This window comes from Pochonia chlamydosporia (assembly GCF_001653235.2).
Source record: "Pochonia chlamydosporia 170 chromosome Unknown PCv3seq00015, whole genome shotgun sequence".
NCBI classification, from domain to species: Eukaryota; Fungi; Ascomycota; class Sordariomycetes; order Hypocreales; family Clavicipitaceae; genus Pochonia; species Pochonia chlamydosporia.
The window spans coordinates 171258-186767 of NW_019154050.1; the positions used below are offsets into that span (position 1 = coordinate 171258).

The 15510-nt window shown below is 46.0% G+C and overlaps 3 protein-coding genes across 3 annotated transcripts; all 3 read left to right on the plus strand.

The window, feature by feature from the left end:
* Nucleotides 1–894: 894 nt before the first annotated feature.
* Nucleotides 895–3087, plus strand: VFPPC_18549 (hypothetical protein; the record flags this gene model as incomplete). The annotated part of the gene is made up of 1 exon (XM_022430142.1): nucleotides 895–3087. One exon carries the CDS (start codon nucleotides 895–897, stop codon nucleotides 3085–3087), a length of 2193 nt encoding a protein of 730 aa, XP_022284968.1.
* A 5512-nt stretch (nucleotides 3088–8599) lies between these two features.
* Nucleotides 8600–8957, plus strand: VFPPC_12169 (hypothetical protein; the record flags this gene model as incomplete). Its single annotated transcript, XM_018290136.1, has 2 exons — nucleotides 8600–8715; nucleotides 8783–8957. 2 exons carry the CDS (start codon nucleotides 8600–8602, stop codon nucleotides 8955–8957), a joined length of 291 nt encoding a protein of 96 aa, XP_018135672.1.
* A 1088-nt stretch (nucleotides 8958–10045) lies between these two features.
* VFPPC_18550 (transposase-like protein) lies at nucleotides 10046–11950 on the plus strand (the record flags this gene model as incomplete). The annotated part of the gene is made up of 2 exons (XM_022430143.1): nucleotides 10046–11009; nucleotides 11073–11950. 2 exons carry the CDS (start codon nucleotides 10046–10048, stop codon nucleotides 11948–11950), a joined length of 1842 nt encoding a protein of 613 aa, XP_022284969.1.
* Nucleotides 11951–15510: the final 3560 nt, after the last annotated feature.

Genomic DNA, 15510 nt, shown 5'->3' on the forward strand with positions numbered 1-15510 from the left:
CTGAAGAATGTTGTTAATCATATGCTGGTTGCTCGCGAGCTAAGTTAATTCGCGCAAGCGCATGAGATTCAACGAGGGCCTGTCACATCTTGGGAGCCATTAGTCTGAGTGAATACAATATTTAATTTCCTATAACTACCACGATGTTCAGTGCAATGTAGCACACCACGTACCACAGTACAAATAAGCAGGGTTAGCCGTGGAAGTCGGCCTTGGAAGTGGAATAATCTCAGTCGACCACAGAAATGGTCAAACTAAGGACCAAAGTATGGGGGGTTTTTGACAATGGAATGGGATGACCTTTAGCGACATGGACCTAACCACGAGCTCGAGGCTCGCCTCGAGCTCTTGATCTTTCCTTTCTCCTTAGTTTTAGACGGACAATATGAAGGCATTCTTTGTTGAATAAACACGGGCTGAACCCTTTACACTGGGCAATGTAATGTAATGTAATTTATTTACGCCCGGAGGGATTACAACATCCCTAAAGGGCCATAACGATGCGCTATTTGCTTATTCTACCCTGTAAGCTGTACACCTAAAGCCCAACATACACTAGGCAATTGATACCCGGGCATGACACTCAGTGATGTAAATAGTGTGGCCGTAAATAAGACGATATCGTATTCAATATCGTATTGCCTGCACGATATAAAAATACCGTGCAGTGCAAGAAAAATAGAAAACCGTGCGGTGCAGTGCGAGGTCGTTTGAATATCGTTTAATATGATATTCATGCAGTGCAAATACGGTGCAACACGAGTAATACGAGGCCCTTGCTGTACGCATCAGGCGTAATGAATGAAGATCCCAATTGAAGGACTTCTCTGCAATAAAGCGTGTCAGCCCCTGAAATTTCACTTCCTTCGTCGACAATTCTTAATCTAATACATAATGACTTCTCAACACTCAGGTATTGCGGCTTCCTTCGCGGCCATATCATCTCAAACATCCCTAGTGGCTGATTCATCAGCTGCCAGCGACAACGGAGATTCTGACATCGGAGAAACGTATACTTCGCCGCTGTCGCCTTCTCAATTTAAGAAGAAGAAGCGTACATCGAAGATATGGGACCATACGCCTTTCGGAAAAAACGAGATCGTCCGTAATACGGAAGGTCAGATTATCTGGCGTTGCAAATACTGCAAAGGGAAGCCTGCCGAATATCTCGAAAATGGAGGCACAGCTCATATCTACAAGCACCTTAAATCGCACAATACTCTTGGTATATTGACGCCCAACGAAGAAAGGGCGGCTAAAACAAGGAACCATCTTGAGGAGGCTTTCTCACGGATGTCTCAAAGCGCGAACCCCCTTAAACGCCGTCGACACGATGACGAACCGACAGATCTCAACGCTGATAAATTTGAGCAACTGTATGTAAAGTGGATTGCGGACTGCGGGGTCGCACTTCGTATGGCAACAAGAGAAACTTTTCGAGCCGTACTCAAGTTCCTCAATCCTGGCGTGCTCTCAATCTTACCTACGTCACATCAGACGATTCGCGAGTGGGTAATGCGAACGTTCGAGACGCAAAAGCGGCGTATGCGGCAAGTTCTTCAATCAGCCGTCTCGAGAATACACTTCACCGTCGATTTGTGGTCCTCTCCAAATAAGCTTGGCATCCTTGGCGTTGTTGCACACTTTATTGACAGCAACGGCGAGTTGGTTTCCTATTGCGTTGCTCTACGAGAGGTGCATGGTAAGCATTCAGGGGAGAACCAGGCTCAGATTGTGATGGATGTTGTCGAGGACTACGGAATTGTCACCCAGGTTGGATATTTTGTTTCGGACAATGCAGATTCAAATGATACATTGATGAATACTCTACAGAACTTGTTAAACGAGAGGCATGATATCTTATATGACGCGAAACATCACCGCCTTCGTTGCAATGGTCATACTATCAATCTGGCAGCACACGCATTTATGTTTCCAAAAGCGGCACCAGTGGAAGCACCTACGAAAAATAAGATCAAGAAGGAGACCACGAGCGAATATATCAAACCTTCAGAATCTGATATATTGAAATGGAGGAAGGCTGGTCCTCTTGGCAAGCTCCACAACATCGTTGTTTTTATCCGGTGTAGTCCCCAACGTATACAGAGGTTTAAAGAGATCAGCGACAAGAAGGGACTTCTTCGCGACAACGATACAAGGTGGAACTCCAAGTACTATATGACCGCGAGAACTATTGAACTTGCAGATCAAATTGATTACTTTTGTTCCAAGGAGAAGGACCTGAAGCTTGACTCCCTTTCAGAGCAAGACTGGGTTGAGCTGAGAAAAGTTTGCAATTTCCTCAAATCATTCGCTGATGCAACCAAGGCTACAGAAGGTCACGCGCATACGATTGACCGAACGTTGCCGATAATGGACTTCCTGCTTAGTAAATTTGAGGCTGCACGAATCGAATACGGAAATGACGCCTTTATGGCGCCATGCGTTGAGGCAGGGTGGGCGAAATTCGACGCGTATTACACTCTTACAGAACGTTCATCTGCATATGTTGCAGCCATTGTCCTCAGTCCTCATAGAAAGTGGCACTACTTTGATGTCGCCTGGGAGGACCATCCTGAGTGGATTGAAAGTAGTAAGACCGCCGTAGAAGGTCTCTGGAAGTCTCGTTACGCACCAGTCGCCAAAATGGCTGAGTCGGGAGCTCAGTCCCTGGTTGACAAGCCGCTGGTGAGTAATTCGTTCCTTGCATGGGAAGATGACCAAGAAGATCTCGGTCTTCCTACCCAATTTGACGAGTATCAGAATTATATATCAGGTCCAAGGGTCAAGGTAAAAGACGTACGAAAGTGGTGGCTTGAAGACACACAACAAACACTCTATCCAAACCTGTCCAAAATGGCGCTTGATCTTTTGTCAATTCCAGCGATGTCTGCCGAGCCAGAGCGCCTCTTCTCTGACACTAAAATCACCCTTCAGGATCGCAGAAATAGGCTAGGTATTGACATAATTGAGGCAATTGAGTGCATAAAATCCTGGTCGAAGACTCACGAAGTGGCTTGGGTTGACGACATTGGACTTGTTTTGGATTCAGCAATAATGGAAGAGGGTGAGCAACGGGCGACATAGTATCCTGACAATATGAGCACTAGTGAGTATGTAGAAAATGGGAGTGACGTTGAGTAGTTCAGCCGTGTCGCCAATCTGCGCCTCTGATCTAACACAATTGAGGTTGAAAGAACCGTTTCTCAAGCGCTCCCATCTCTTGAAAAGAGCAAACTATTACACGTTGGCTGCGAATAGCTTCGTCATTCACGGTTGGTGAGACATTGTAGAACCTCAACCTTACTCAATTGGGTTAGCTTCATGCCTGGGCCATGCGGCTCTTTGCACGCCGTGCGGTATGATATTACAATACGATATTGCTCAAATACAGTGCAATACCGTATACCGTGCAGTGCAGCAAATTCCTAAACAATACAGTGCAGTGTGAGGTTAAAAAAATATCGTATACGGTATTTTGCACTATTTACTTCACTGAACCAGAGTCCTTCAACGAGCTGGGAATGTATCGGGACCTAGTCATGCTGTGGATAATTGCGGCCGTCGGTTCTGTTATCCTGTAGGTCAATCGCACGAAATCTCGTAGGTTAGTTTGCTAACGGAATTTGAAGTGTCATGTTGTACATATGTCTGTTGGGGTTTTGGGGCGAGTAGCCATAATCGTGACATCGTTCTGCAATCAGATCGACTCATGTCAGGGACGTTTTGTTAAGGGAATTGCTACGCGGGCATGATCCTTACACGGGCATGACTTTCATCACTCCTGATTCGTCCAGATTTTTTCTGTTAATATCTTGGATTCTGCCACATCTACCACAAGTACCTAAACCACAGCTCACTATCACAAATATCTGACGCAACTAGAACAGCTTATTATACAACAAGATACCATTCTAACTTGTCTCTACAATCTTGATGAACTGCAGCAGTAATAACCGAGTGGCCACATTCTTTGGGGAGGTTGGAATAACAAGTAGCTCTGCGATGCATAATAACGACGTTCGAACTGCCCGAGATCACGGTTTCCCTTGTCCCACAGATATTTTTCGGATTGGCCAACAGTGATACGGAAGATGCGGTCTGTGATGTTGTTCGGAATAAGATGGAATCTAATAATTATTAGTAGTATATTATACATATCTCGCTCATTTTACCAGAACTTATAATGTTTACTTACTGATGGTATATGTTGGAAGCGCAAGGCTTCTATTCGGGTGATAATTATCACGCGGTTTGGGGTACTCGTAACTGGTTGATTGATGCTTGTTGAATTCATCTAGCTATAGATAACGTGCCCCTGTGTTGGTGTTGAGGCCTCCTCACGTGAGGTCTGTTTCAGCCACCGTTTGAAGCCATTCGCAGGCTGCTGGCTCCGCCGCCAAAGACGGCGGTGGAAGCAACAGTATAAAATTGTGATTTAGAACTTGAGCTTCCGTAATCCCCTTTGTTAAAAGGGTGGAGAGGGATCCGACCCCGACCCAATGCAGTTCATATTTTCGACATTTCGGGACAATGGAGACAAGAGTGTAACTAAAAAAACACGGGCGTAAAACTACCCATCGTACCGATACGTGGCATAACTTCACTGCCTGTACTCTACTGCAGCAGGTGATGATCCACTTTATGAGTGGATTTGCACCGGTATGTGGCATTTTATTTCGTATCATATTAGGGTTGTAGGCAAATATCAAGTTACGAGCTAGATATCTTTGGACAGTGGGCTTTTTTGGTCCTTGTTTTTCTATGTAACTAGATGGAATCTTCCAACCTTTTATAGCTGTCTTGTACTTTAGTGAAAAGTAGCTGCCGAGATTTTCCTTCTAGTTACATCCGATAACCCCTCAATATAATTGCTTTTGTAGTCAATAGTTATAACGTATGTGCATAGCGGGTCGCTCAACATAGCGAACCGCTCACCCAATACTACCTTTTCGTAAAGATTCCACCAAAAAACAACCACAACATAGGAAATCAACTAATCTTCGCTGGTATACTCTTCATTAGATATTTCCACATCAATCCGACATGTTCGTGCATTATGGCCGGGCTTGCCGCACACACCACATCGCCGACCCTTCCTCTCATCCCTTGGTTTGCGACCTCTCGTCCAGCGATCTTCTTGCTTTATCTGCTCATCCACGTCATTCTGATCCTGAAGAGCTTGTCCCTCGGCAATAGTCATGCTACCTCCTTGACGTAAACGTGTTTTTTGGCTCTACGCCGCTTACTTAGTAGTGCATTTGCCTCTCGAAGCTGGTTAACCTCAGCCTTTAAGAGGGCCATCTTGTGCATTATTCCGCATGTGCCCTTCGCAAATTGATCCATAGCGTCTAAAATTGATGTTGGTGAGCTTCCCTGATGGCGACTAATTCGTTTTTTAATATAATTAGTTTGTGAAGTTGCCTCGGTTGGGTTGTTTGGGGTCTTTGGAACCCACGGGTTTGGTAGCTCAAGTGCGGCTTCAACTGGTGTTGGAGTCCGTAGCCTTACATCTAGACGCGATAAGACACTATTTTGATCAAATGGAACAAGTCCTGCGCCTCTAAAAGCTCCTTGGATATTTTCTTTGGTCATTGCGGCTTTAAAGGCGGTGCAAAACGCGGGAAAGAAGTCAGCTTGTGTGATGTGTGTAATGTGCGCCCTCATAAGTCCTTCAATTTCTTTGCCATATGCCTTCTTTAGCGGCCCAAAACAGCCAACATCTAATGGCTGAAGAATGTGGGATGAATGAGATGGCATACAAAGCGTAATAATCTTATGGTCTTTGCAGAATACCTCGAATTCGGTTGAGTGGTGACTTTCATGCCCATCTAGAATAAGAAGTCGATATGCGCCGCAACTTTTAGGTTTAGTATGCTTTTCGAAGTGCCGGATCCAATCTACGGCTTTCTCACTTGTAGTCCAGCCGTTGTGAGTTATAGAGATAACCCAATCCTTTGGTAGCGCGCTATCTTCATACCAGTTTCCAAGGTGAAACTGCCCCGCAGCTATGATAAATGGCGGGATAGCTTCGCCTCGGGAATTAGTAGACTGGAGTACTGAAACCCATTTTCTGTCACCTGGTTGAGCTAAAGTTGGTTTGCCATGTCTATCTGAGCTTGTAATAACCATAGTGGTCGAGATTATGCCCATCATAAAGCCAGTCTCATCAAAGTTGTGGAAATCCTCGTCTAGTATGCCGTATTTCGCGACGGTGTTCCGTACAAGCTCAAACCAAGGCTCAATTATCTTTGGATCTTCGCATAAGGCCCTCTGATAGTCATATCTACGCGTAAACGCGTGGTAAGCTCTTGGTGGCGCTTAACAAAGTTTGAAGCCCATCGTGATCCCACGGGAGGCGCGTCGCGATCCGCGAGCAGTCGATTTGCTATATCTTGCACCCCACTAAGCCGAGGAGGAAATGATCGCGAATCTAGGTCAAGAATATATTCAACAATTGTTAATTCCTCTATATTTGTAAGTTTTCGACAATTAGGCATAGTATCGCGTCTTGCAGTAACACCGTTAATCCGATCCTTGAGCGTGCTAAATGGAACTTTGTAGATCGCTGCGGCTGCTCGAATGCTTAGATTAGAGTTATGTTGTATAGCTTGGTAGGCTAAGATTATGTTTTTCTCTTTTTTTACAGAGTCCATGATTTTTCGTTGAGAAGTAAGTAAATAAAGAATGATGGTTCCATTTGCCCTGTGGAGTGAGCGGTTCGCTATGTTGAGCGACCCGCTATGCACATACGTTATTGAAGTTTCTTGTGTTATAAATCCTGTTATTTAGTTACATTTTTATCCGAGGATTCCGTGTTGTATTTTTCTGTAATGACTGATAATAGTATTATTAGATGTCCGTTGACAGCAAAATGGAGTAAATTGAGGAGGAAGCGCAATTCTGTGGACTTACAATCAACAAATTCAATGCGACGACAGGCTACGCATACGAACACTTCACTCTGGTGTTCCTCCATTGACATCCTGCCAGTCTTTCAAGACGGCAAGCTATGACACGTTGTCATATATCATGCCTACCCAACATTGGACTTCTCTCCGAGAACTTAGAAGTCCTGCAATTATCGTATCTACACGGTTGTCTTCTATATAGGGCAATTACAGCAATTTCTTTGGTACAGTTATTATTGCTTGTTAGATAATTCCCTCTCAATACAATTAGCGCCTTCAGTACCGTTATGCTCGATATAATGTGATCGCACAATTGTCTGACACACATGGTATTCGTCAGGGGCATTTTATGTGGTAAATTAGGGTTAACTGCTCCATAATTTCCCAACGGCAATTGAGATTCATCACAACCCTCCTCGGGACAAACCGCGTTCAGCCAAGCAAACAACCAGCCTTTCGTGGAAGCTCGAGCACACCCGTGAATACATTTTGGGCTATTTACGTAGCCACGCAATTACAACCTCCTCCTCCCTGGATTCGTTACTTTCATTTTCGGTGACGTCTTCCAGGGCCTAAGCAGGCCAGTGCTTGTACAGTTAGGCCGATTGGCCAGACCCTCTTTTGGTGGGTCAAAGATAGTGTTCGGTGGTGGCTTGAGCTCCACCGCCTGCGTCGAAGAATGTTTAGATAGGCGCCAGAGTGAAACGTAATTGGCGCTAAAAACCATGCAAGTGGCGCTGTTAGATTTACGATGCCTCACTTGGCTCATGAAGGGTGTAATTGATGACTTATTGAATTATTCATACAGAAACTGATGAGTCTGTTATTAGTCTTGTTCCTTCTTCTTCCTCCATTTCCTGTGGGCGGGGAAGTCTCTTGCTATCCTCTGTTTAGACAGCCAGATACCACAGTATGAATTTGCGCCGCTTTAGTCGCATATTTGTCGCGTTACGCGGTTCCAATTCAATTTTTACTACGCTGAAAATGCAGTTCTTGATTCAATAGCCTGTCAATTGCCTGTGTATGCCTTGACTTCTTGTCCTCCTCTTGCCAGAGGGATTCACGTCATTTATCTTAGCAAAGAAGCATTATTTCCAGCCTTCTAATTATTTCCAAGTGGCTGGCCAGCCTCTTCACCTTCTGATATCCATGATTTTATGACATCCAGCAATAACTCCAAGTCTGCTTGTTCAATCAACAGAGGCAGCCTTATCCGACAATATTCTCGCCAATCTAACACTGGCTTGGGAGGTGTCTTAGAGGTAAGGTCAGAAAAGGAAGCCCCCCTCACAGAGGCCACACCGACAAGGCGCAGAGGATCAAGCAATAGATTCAGAGCCGCAGAATTGACTACGTGTGACCCCATTGTGAAAATGGAACGCACCATGCATCCAAACGAAGAAATTACCAAGTGGATCACCGCTGGCAAGGTGAGCGACCCTGACACAACTAAGCCACCCAAAAACCGGGGTGTGAGACCCTACGTCGAGAGATCGACGTACGATACAGCCACCACGAACCATTTGTCTCTGGGTCAAAGGATATATAAATCAATGGATCACCCAGAGGATCCTGAGTTTGTTTGACAACTCATGCACTAATCAAATCATTACCGCATTTCGTTCGTTCACTTACAAAACTTCTTCATTGTTGCCATAAGTCAAGTTCTTGTATCCCAATACTTAAAAATGAAGGTTTTCGCTATTATCGTGGTGGCTTCAGCGATTGGTGCCCAGTGTGCCTCTTCCGCCTCAGCCAGCTCAACTGCTTTATCATCTGTTGCAGGACCAACCGGTAAAGCAACGTAAGTAAATCACGTTCACGAAAGTTGGATTCTCTCAAAAGGATCAAATCAAACTAATACTATACAGTACTACGAGTGCTGCTACGGGGAGGGAAGCTTCTAAGACTACTTCCTCTACCGTTGCGACCACTTCCTCTACCGTTGCGACCACAACCGCAAAGAAAGCAGGCGCAGAACCGAAGGCAACTATTCCTGGATCTGCCTTGGTGGCTGTCTTAGCTATTGGCGCGTATATGGCCTGAGTCCTTCCAGCACGGATGGCCGTCATCATGTGTGGTACATGGGCACGAGCAAGGTCGTGTGCGACTTTGGGGTAATGATTGTCATGGAGAGGCGGGGTTTTCTTAAGTAAACCTCCGACTTAGGCTCGTTACAATATCATTCCGTCGTTCCCCACACATCTCAGAATATCGTCCCGTTAAGCCCACATCAAACTCTACGGGATATTTACAAGTAGTTAACGCGAGTGCATAGTGACAGTGATGGATAGCCACGCGTGTCGTTTCATTCTGTTTCGTATGAAACTGAAACCGCCCTTGGAACCGGGTTCATATGAAACTGTAACTTTCCCAGTTTCATATGTTTCATATAGTACTGCGTTTTTTTCCTACATTGTAGCCCTCGAAAAGAAATCTTATTGAACCAAACACCTATAACTTACTCAGAAGCCACTGTCAATCACGAATTTATCGCATTCGATAAATTATGTGCTATTAGAGAGCCGGTTATGGTTCCTAGAACCTAGAATCCGCTGTCTTCTGTGCAGTACGGAGTCGGTGAGGCTCCCATTTGTCTCGAGGGGCTATCGAGCGAACTAAGAATTGCACAAACAGTGTGGTAAATAGTATGACAATAAAACAATATATCGCAATACATACCATATAATATGCATTTTCTGATATCGTGGCAATACAATATGCGGTTTCCTATATCGTGACAATATGATATCAGTCGGCTCATATTGGCAATATATTGTTTATATTGGTTGGTAAGTATGGTTTGCGTAAAACGCACTTATCTTCCGACAGTCATGTCAACGAACATATGTAATAGTGTGTATTTACCATCTCGTGGCCATAGATAAAACATAATAGACAATCAAAAACGATGCCGGGTAGGACGCCTGATCCGTGCCTGCCAGCTACGAATCTGCGATGTTAATTACGCCACCAAATGAAAGGCGCCGCCACAAACCTCTGAGTGTTACCTTAACTATGTGCCCAACCAACTGGCTCTTTGAGGACTTTGAGCTCTTCTTTTCTCTAATGCGATCAATTTGCTGTTCTCATGCACGATTCTGGCGAAAATATGCCTGGTGCATCCTGCGACAATGCCTCAACAGCGCCTGCATTTTGTTCAAACACTGCAACGGAAACGTTCAACACCATCCAATGACCTTTTGGCGCGTTCCAGCCAACAACCATTGGACACAGACGAGAGCTACGCCTCTCAATGCCAGCCTTCGCCACCTCGCACGGGCTCTGTAGCCTCTTGCGCCAAGCCAAGAACATCATGGATCTTCTCTCACATGCCAGACGAGGATATCGAAACGAGATATTACAATCAACGGACCAGGAAAGAAGAATGGCGCTGCAAGTATTGTGAGAAGACATATTCTTGTTCCGGTGGAACTGCGGCTCCAACTAAGCACCTAACGGATCCTCCTCCGGACGGTCATGGCCTCCCAAAGGGCGCCCCACGATCGGCCAAAGTAAGAACCATACGAACCATTCTCGAACAAGCTCGTCTTACGGCCGAGGAAAATGTCCGAAAACGCCGTCGACTCAACAATCATTACGGAGACTCGGTCGACCCGGACCAGCTTGAAGTGTTGTACGTACGGTTTATTGCCGCCTGTTCTCTTCCATTTCGGCTTGTGGAATGCGCAGAATTCCGTGCACTACTATGCTACGTTAATGCCGATATTGATACTTGGCTTCCAGACACACACCAAACTATCAAGAAATGGATTATGCGCCAGTATGAAGATCAGAAGGAGAAGGTCAAGCAGCGCATTCAGTCGGCAAAGTCGAGGATTCATATCAGCTGCGATCTCTGGACCTCTCCCAACTCCCTGGCAATCTTGGGCGTAGTTGCTCACTATGTAACGGAAGACGGCAAGCTGGAACACCATACTTTGGCCCTAAAGGACATCGACGGTGAGCATGATGGTTCTCATCTCGCTGCGGCAATTATGGAAGTGGTTGAAGATTGGGGCTTTGCTTCTAAGTTGGGCTATTTCGTCATGGATAATGCAACCAATAACGACACAATGATGAAGTCGCTTTCTCTTGGTCGGTACACTCACAATTCACAATTTCTTTCGAACGCCGCTAACATGTATACATGATGTATAGCCCTTCTACGTCAATTTGACATACAGTATGATCCCAAATCTCACCGACTCCGCTGCCAAGGTCATATTATCAACCTAGCCGCCAAATCCTTCCTCTTCGTTACCGATAACGAGACGCTCGAACACGAAGATTCCAGTCTGCACAATGTGACACTGAAACAGATTGAGGCGTGGCGGCGGAAAGGCCCACTTGGTAAGCTTCACAACTTTGCCGTTTACATTCAGCGAAGTGTTCAGCGCAGCCAGAAGTTTATGGCTATTAGCCATAACCGCAGGCTTGCGCGAGACAACGACACAAGATGGAATTCGTGGTATACCATGCTGCGAGCGGCCTTGAATCTTAGAGAAGCAATTGATGGCTATTTCAACAAATGGGTAGAAGCAGATTGCGCTGGAGACAGGCTTTCAGCAGAGGACTGGACCATCCTCGAGAAGATCGAATCTTTTTTAGAGAAGCTCAAAATGACGACCAAGGCTCTGGAGTCATCGTTTGCAACTCTCGACCATGTTCTGCTGGCTATGGACTTTGTGTTGGCACAATTCGAAGCAGGAAAAGAGGCATATACTGACGATCCGATCATGGCACCAATGTATAACTCGGGCTGGGCGAAATTGGATAAGTACTATCGCCTTACTGACGAATCGCCTGCCTATGTCGCAGCTATAGTTCTTCATCCCTCGCATAAATGGCATTACATACACGAGAACTGGAAGAGGGAATGGATTGAGTCATCGGAGAAGTTGATTGAGGCGCTGTGGGGTGAATACAAACCCGTGGAATCACTTCCTCTCGCCGAGGCACCATCCACGACCCACGAACGAGTTCTTGAAATGGCGAAACAAGCATCTACAACCGGCACCTATCAGGGACGAGTATGAGCATTATTGTAGGTCTGAGCGGGTGTATGGGTTTACCAGTGCCCTTACATGGTGGGTAGAGGAGACGCAGCAAAAGACCTACCCTAACTTGAGCAAAATGGCCGTGGACATACTGTCAATTCCTGCAATGGCTGCCGAGCCTGAAAGGCTCTTCTCTGGGGCAAAGATAACCATTACAGATCGTCGAAATCGCATGGGGAGTGATGTAGTTGAAGCATTAGAGTGTTTGAAGTCATGGTTTGGGATATCAGAGTTTCAAAGCACTATGTTGTAGTTAGTTACGACAGTTGAATTATATCCTTAATGGTCACGTGCTATACGGGATATACTGTCATATTGCCAATATGTTGGATTCTTGGCAATACAATACAATATGGACCAATGGCATATTGCGTAATACAATATGCGCCGCTTGACAATACAATAATATTGCGAGGGGGTCCATATTGCCAATATACGTATTGTTTATATTATTTACCACACTGTGCACAAACATGAAGTACTTGCAATTAATTGCGCGCCAGCCGTGGAATACAAAGAATGCAGAGGGTTGGGTAATAGCAAGAAATGCGTGGAGCAAATTAGAACCTCAATAACCTGCTCTGTGGCGATAATGGGCAGCATTCGGGAACGTGATAGCCCGCCAGCTTTGTGCCCATCAGAAGGACTGAAACTAGAAACTGTTTCATATGAAACAGAAACTCACCCCAGTTTCAGTTTCATAGCGTGGCTATCCATCACTGCAATGATAGTGAGCTGGACACCCCAAATTCCCATACAAATGGCGCTTTGCAACCCCCACGCAAAATGGCCATTTTGTGACAGTAACGAACAATTTCTAGATAAGCAAGATTACTTTTCCGACAAGACCGAAGCGTGATTGGCAGTTTTGCTATACAACTTGAAGCTAAGCCTCTTGCTGTAGCCGACGAGTTGGATGATGAAAATGAGTCCATAAAGGTTATGGATAACCGCCCCTGAGTCACCAGTACCCCGTCTGTGAGTTGGAGCCCTGACTGTCGAGTTAATTCCTTTCAAAATAGAGCTGGGGTATCTTAAACGTTCCCATGACAGTGCAGTCATGAAGTCACTAGCCTATGTCCACGACCTTCTTACAAGAGCCCGCTTCATCTCGAGCGCAAACCTGGCACCTTGTCAGATTGTGGCGCCGCCAGTGATGAATCGCATTGTGCGCAGCCACCACCTGCTGCCTGGGTGGCGATCCTGCTGCCCTGTGTATTACAAAACGTATTTTAGTCTCGAATGGTTCCGATCCTCGAGGGGAAAGAAGAAGAACAAGAATCAACTTAATTACATTCGAAGAATCAGTAGAATTCTCTCCGTGGCATTGTAGTGCCTCCGTATTTCTAACACACCTCCGGGTGTCCGGGTGTGGCTTGAGGCGCACTTGCTTATTGTTTGGCTCCGTAACCCTTGTTTCGACTCAGCCCCCAACCCATACATGCCTGCGTGAATCCCGGCTAACTTCCGAAGGGACTCTGGGACCTTTGTTAGATTCACGATGCCCCACTTAATTCACTACGGGGGTTGTGGTCGATTATTGAAGCCGAAAACTGATGATTGTCTTCATTGATGCTTGTATCTTCTGTGCGTTCTGGTCGGGCGGGGAGACAAAGTCTCCCCTGCCTTGTTAGATACACCGGGGTTACTCGTGCCACGCCCCACTTTTTGGACTCAGGATTTCCTTCGCACCACTAAAAAGTGGGGCGTGGCACGAGTATTCAATACCGAATGCATCACTGCTCCGAAGGAGGCTGTATCCCGCATATGTACTGTGCCACGCTTCAGGGATATGTCTAAATCTCTTGCGCTACCTGACTAGCCTCACCCAACAACATAAGGTACATCCTTCTGGAAAATGAAACCCTAGTTTCTCAATCCCCCGCCCAAGCGCTACCAATCGTAATTATGACGCCATATACCCGGCCTCTACGAATGAGAGGCTCGCTCCGGTGGTGAACACCTCAAGCACGTGGTTGTGTCTCATGGTCCCCATAACTCACCCGAGACAGTACATTGCGTTGTCCCAAGGTTTTGTGGCTAGGTGGTGGAGTCAATTTGTCCCAGAAGGGTACTGCGGATGGTGTCCAAAACGATATGGGCGGTCGCCAGGCAAGGGGTACAAGGTAATAAAATGTCAGTCTATTTCTCCAAGTCTTTAAGAATGCCTCCTGGGTGACAATTTAATCTTGCGCAGGCTTTTTTCCCCTTCTAGTCAAATTCAATCAAAAGTTTCTCTTTCAGTGGTGAGTACACAAACATTTGCAGCAGAACCAAACCCTGTGTACCAGTGGTATTAATTGGTTTAGTCCGAGTAGCACAGACTCGACATGTCTGGCGAAATTGTCAACCAAGCCCCTACGAAGCTCGAGGTTCTTCCAGTCAACCCAGTCAATGTGACCGAGTCTCAACAGCCGGTGAGTACTTTCTCTGCGTGCCTTTTGCAATGCCTTTTTTTTTTGTGAGGATTTACTCGTTGCTGAGCTCACACCATCGGTAGACTGTCGAACCGAAAATGAGTATCGATGCCCCTAGACTTCGTGGAGGACAAGAGGCTTCTTGCGATTTCTGCTGCTGTGGGTGCAGCGAAGAATGTTGTTAATTATATCTTATTTGCTCTTGTGGGCTAAGGTAGACACTGTAAACGCCCGCTTGCTATATCATCAGGTGTCGTCACATCTTTTCGCGACAAGTAGTTAGGAGAGATTAAATATACAGGTCTTCGGTAGAATGCTGAAATGGCGTCTGCAGGACGTACCTAGTCAATTTCGTTCCACTTGATCATCATATCGACTAGCTCCCTCCGAGGACCTAGTACAGGATTTTGCCCTGATCCCTCTAAACTAGTTCAAATTGTGAGGTACATGAGGACTGAGCCGGCGTCACTGTGTCGTTTCGAAAAATTGGCGTCGTTTAGTATGCTCCTGCACCAGTCTGCGGCTTTTTACGTCGGAATCTCAACCAGTGATCGGAATGGTCTGGTACCACCAGAATGAGGCTGCAGTTGTCACGAAGGCATATGCCGCTATTATGGCCGCTGGAAAAGACGGTAGGTTTGCACTTTACCCTTGGCGGTGAAGCGGATTGACAGCAGGAGTGCAAGAAGGAAAGGAAATATGTTCAACTACTATCCATTTATCCAGTCGTCATCATTCTTATTATCCTCGCTTTCACTGTCATCCTCAACAGCGGCCTTTCCATACCGGGCCTGGAGACATTCGCACGCCTCAACAATACCTACCTTCAGCCTACGCCGTCGATCAACCACTATAAGCTTGGAACTACTAAGAAGACGTCCGCGCTCATCCGACATAGGTGAGATGGCAAACAGGTCCAGAGTGAAGCGAGCAAGGTCTCTCCGGGAATCATAGCAGGCTCTACCAAGGTCCAATATGGCTTGCCTTGTGCTCACAGACTTTTGGAGTTAGCTCATCAAGATAAGCCATTGAGGGAGGAAGACTTGGACCCATTTTGGCATCTTAAACGATCTCGAGAAATTGGCGACTCTCTGTTTCAAGTTCAACGTCCTCGATGGGAAC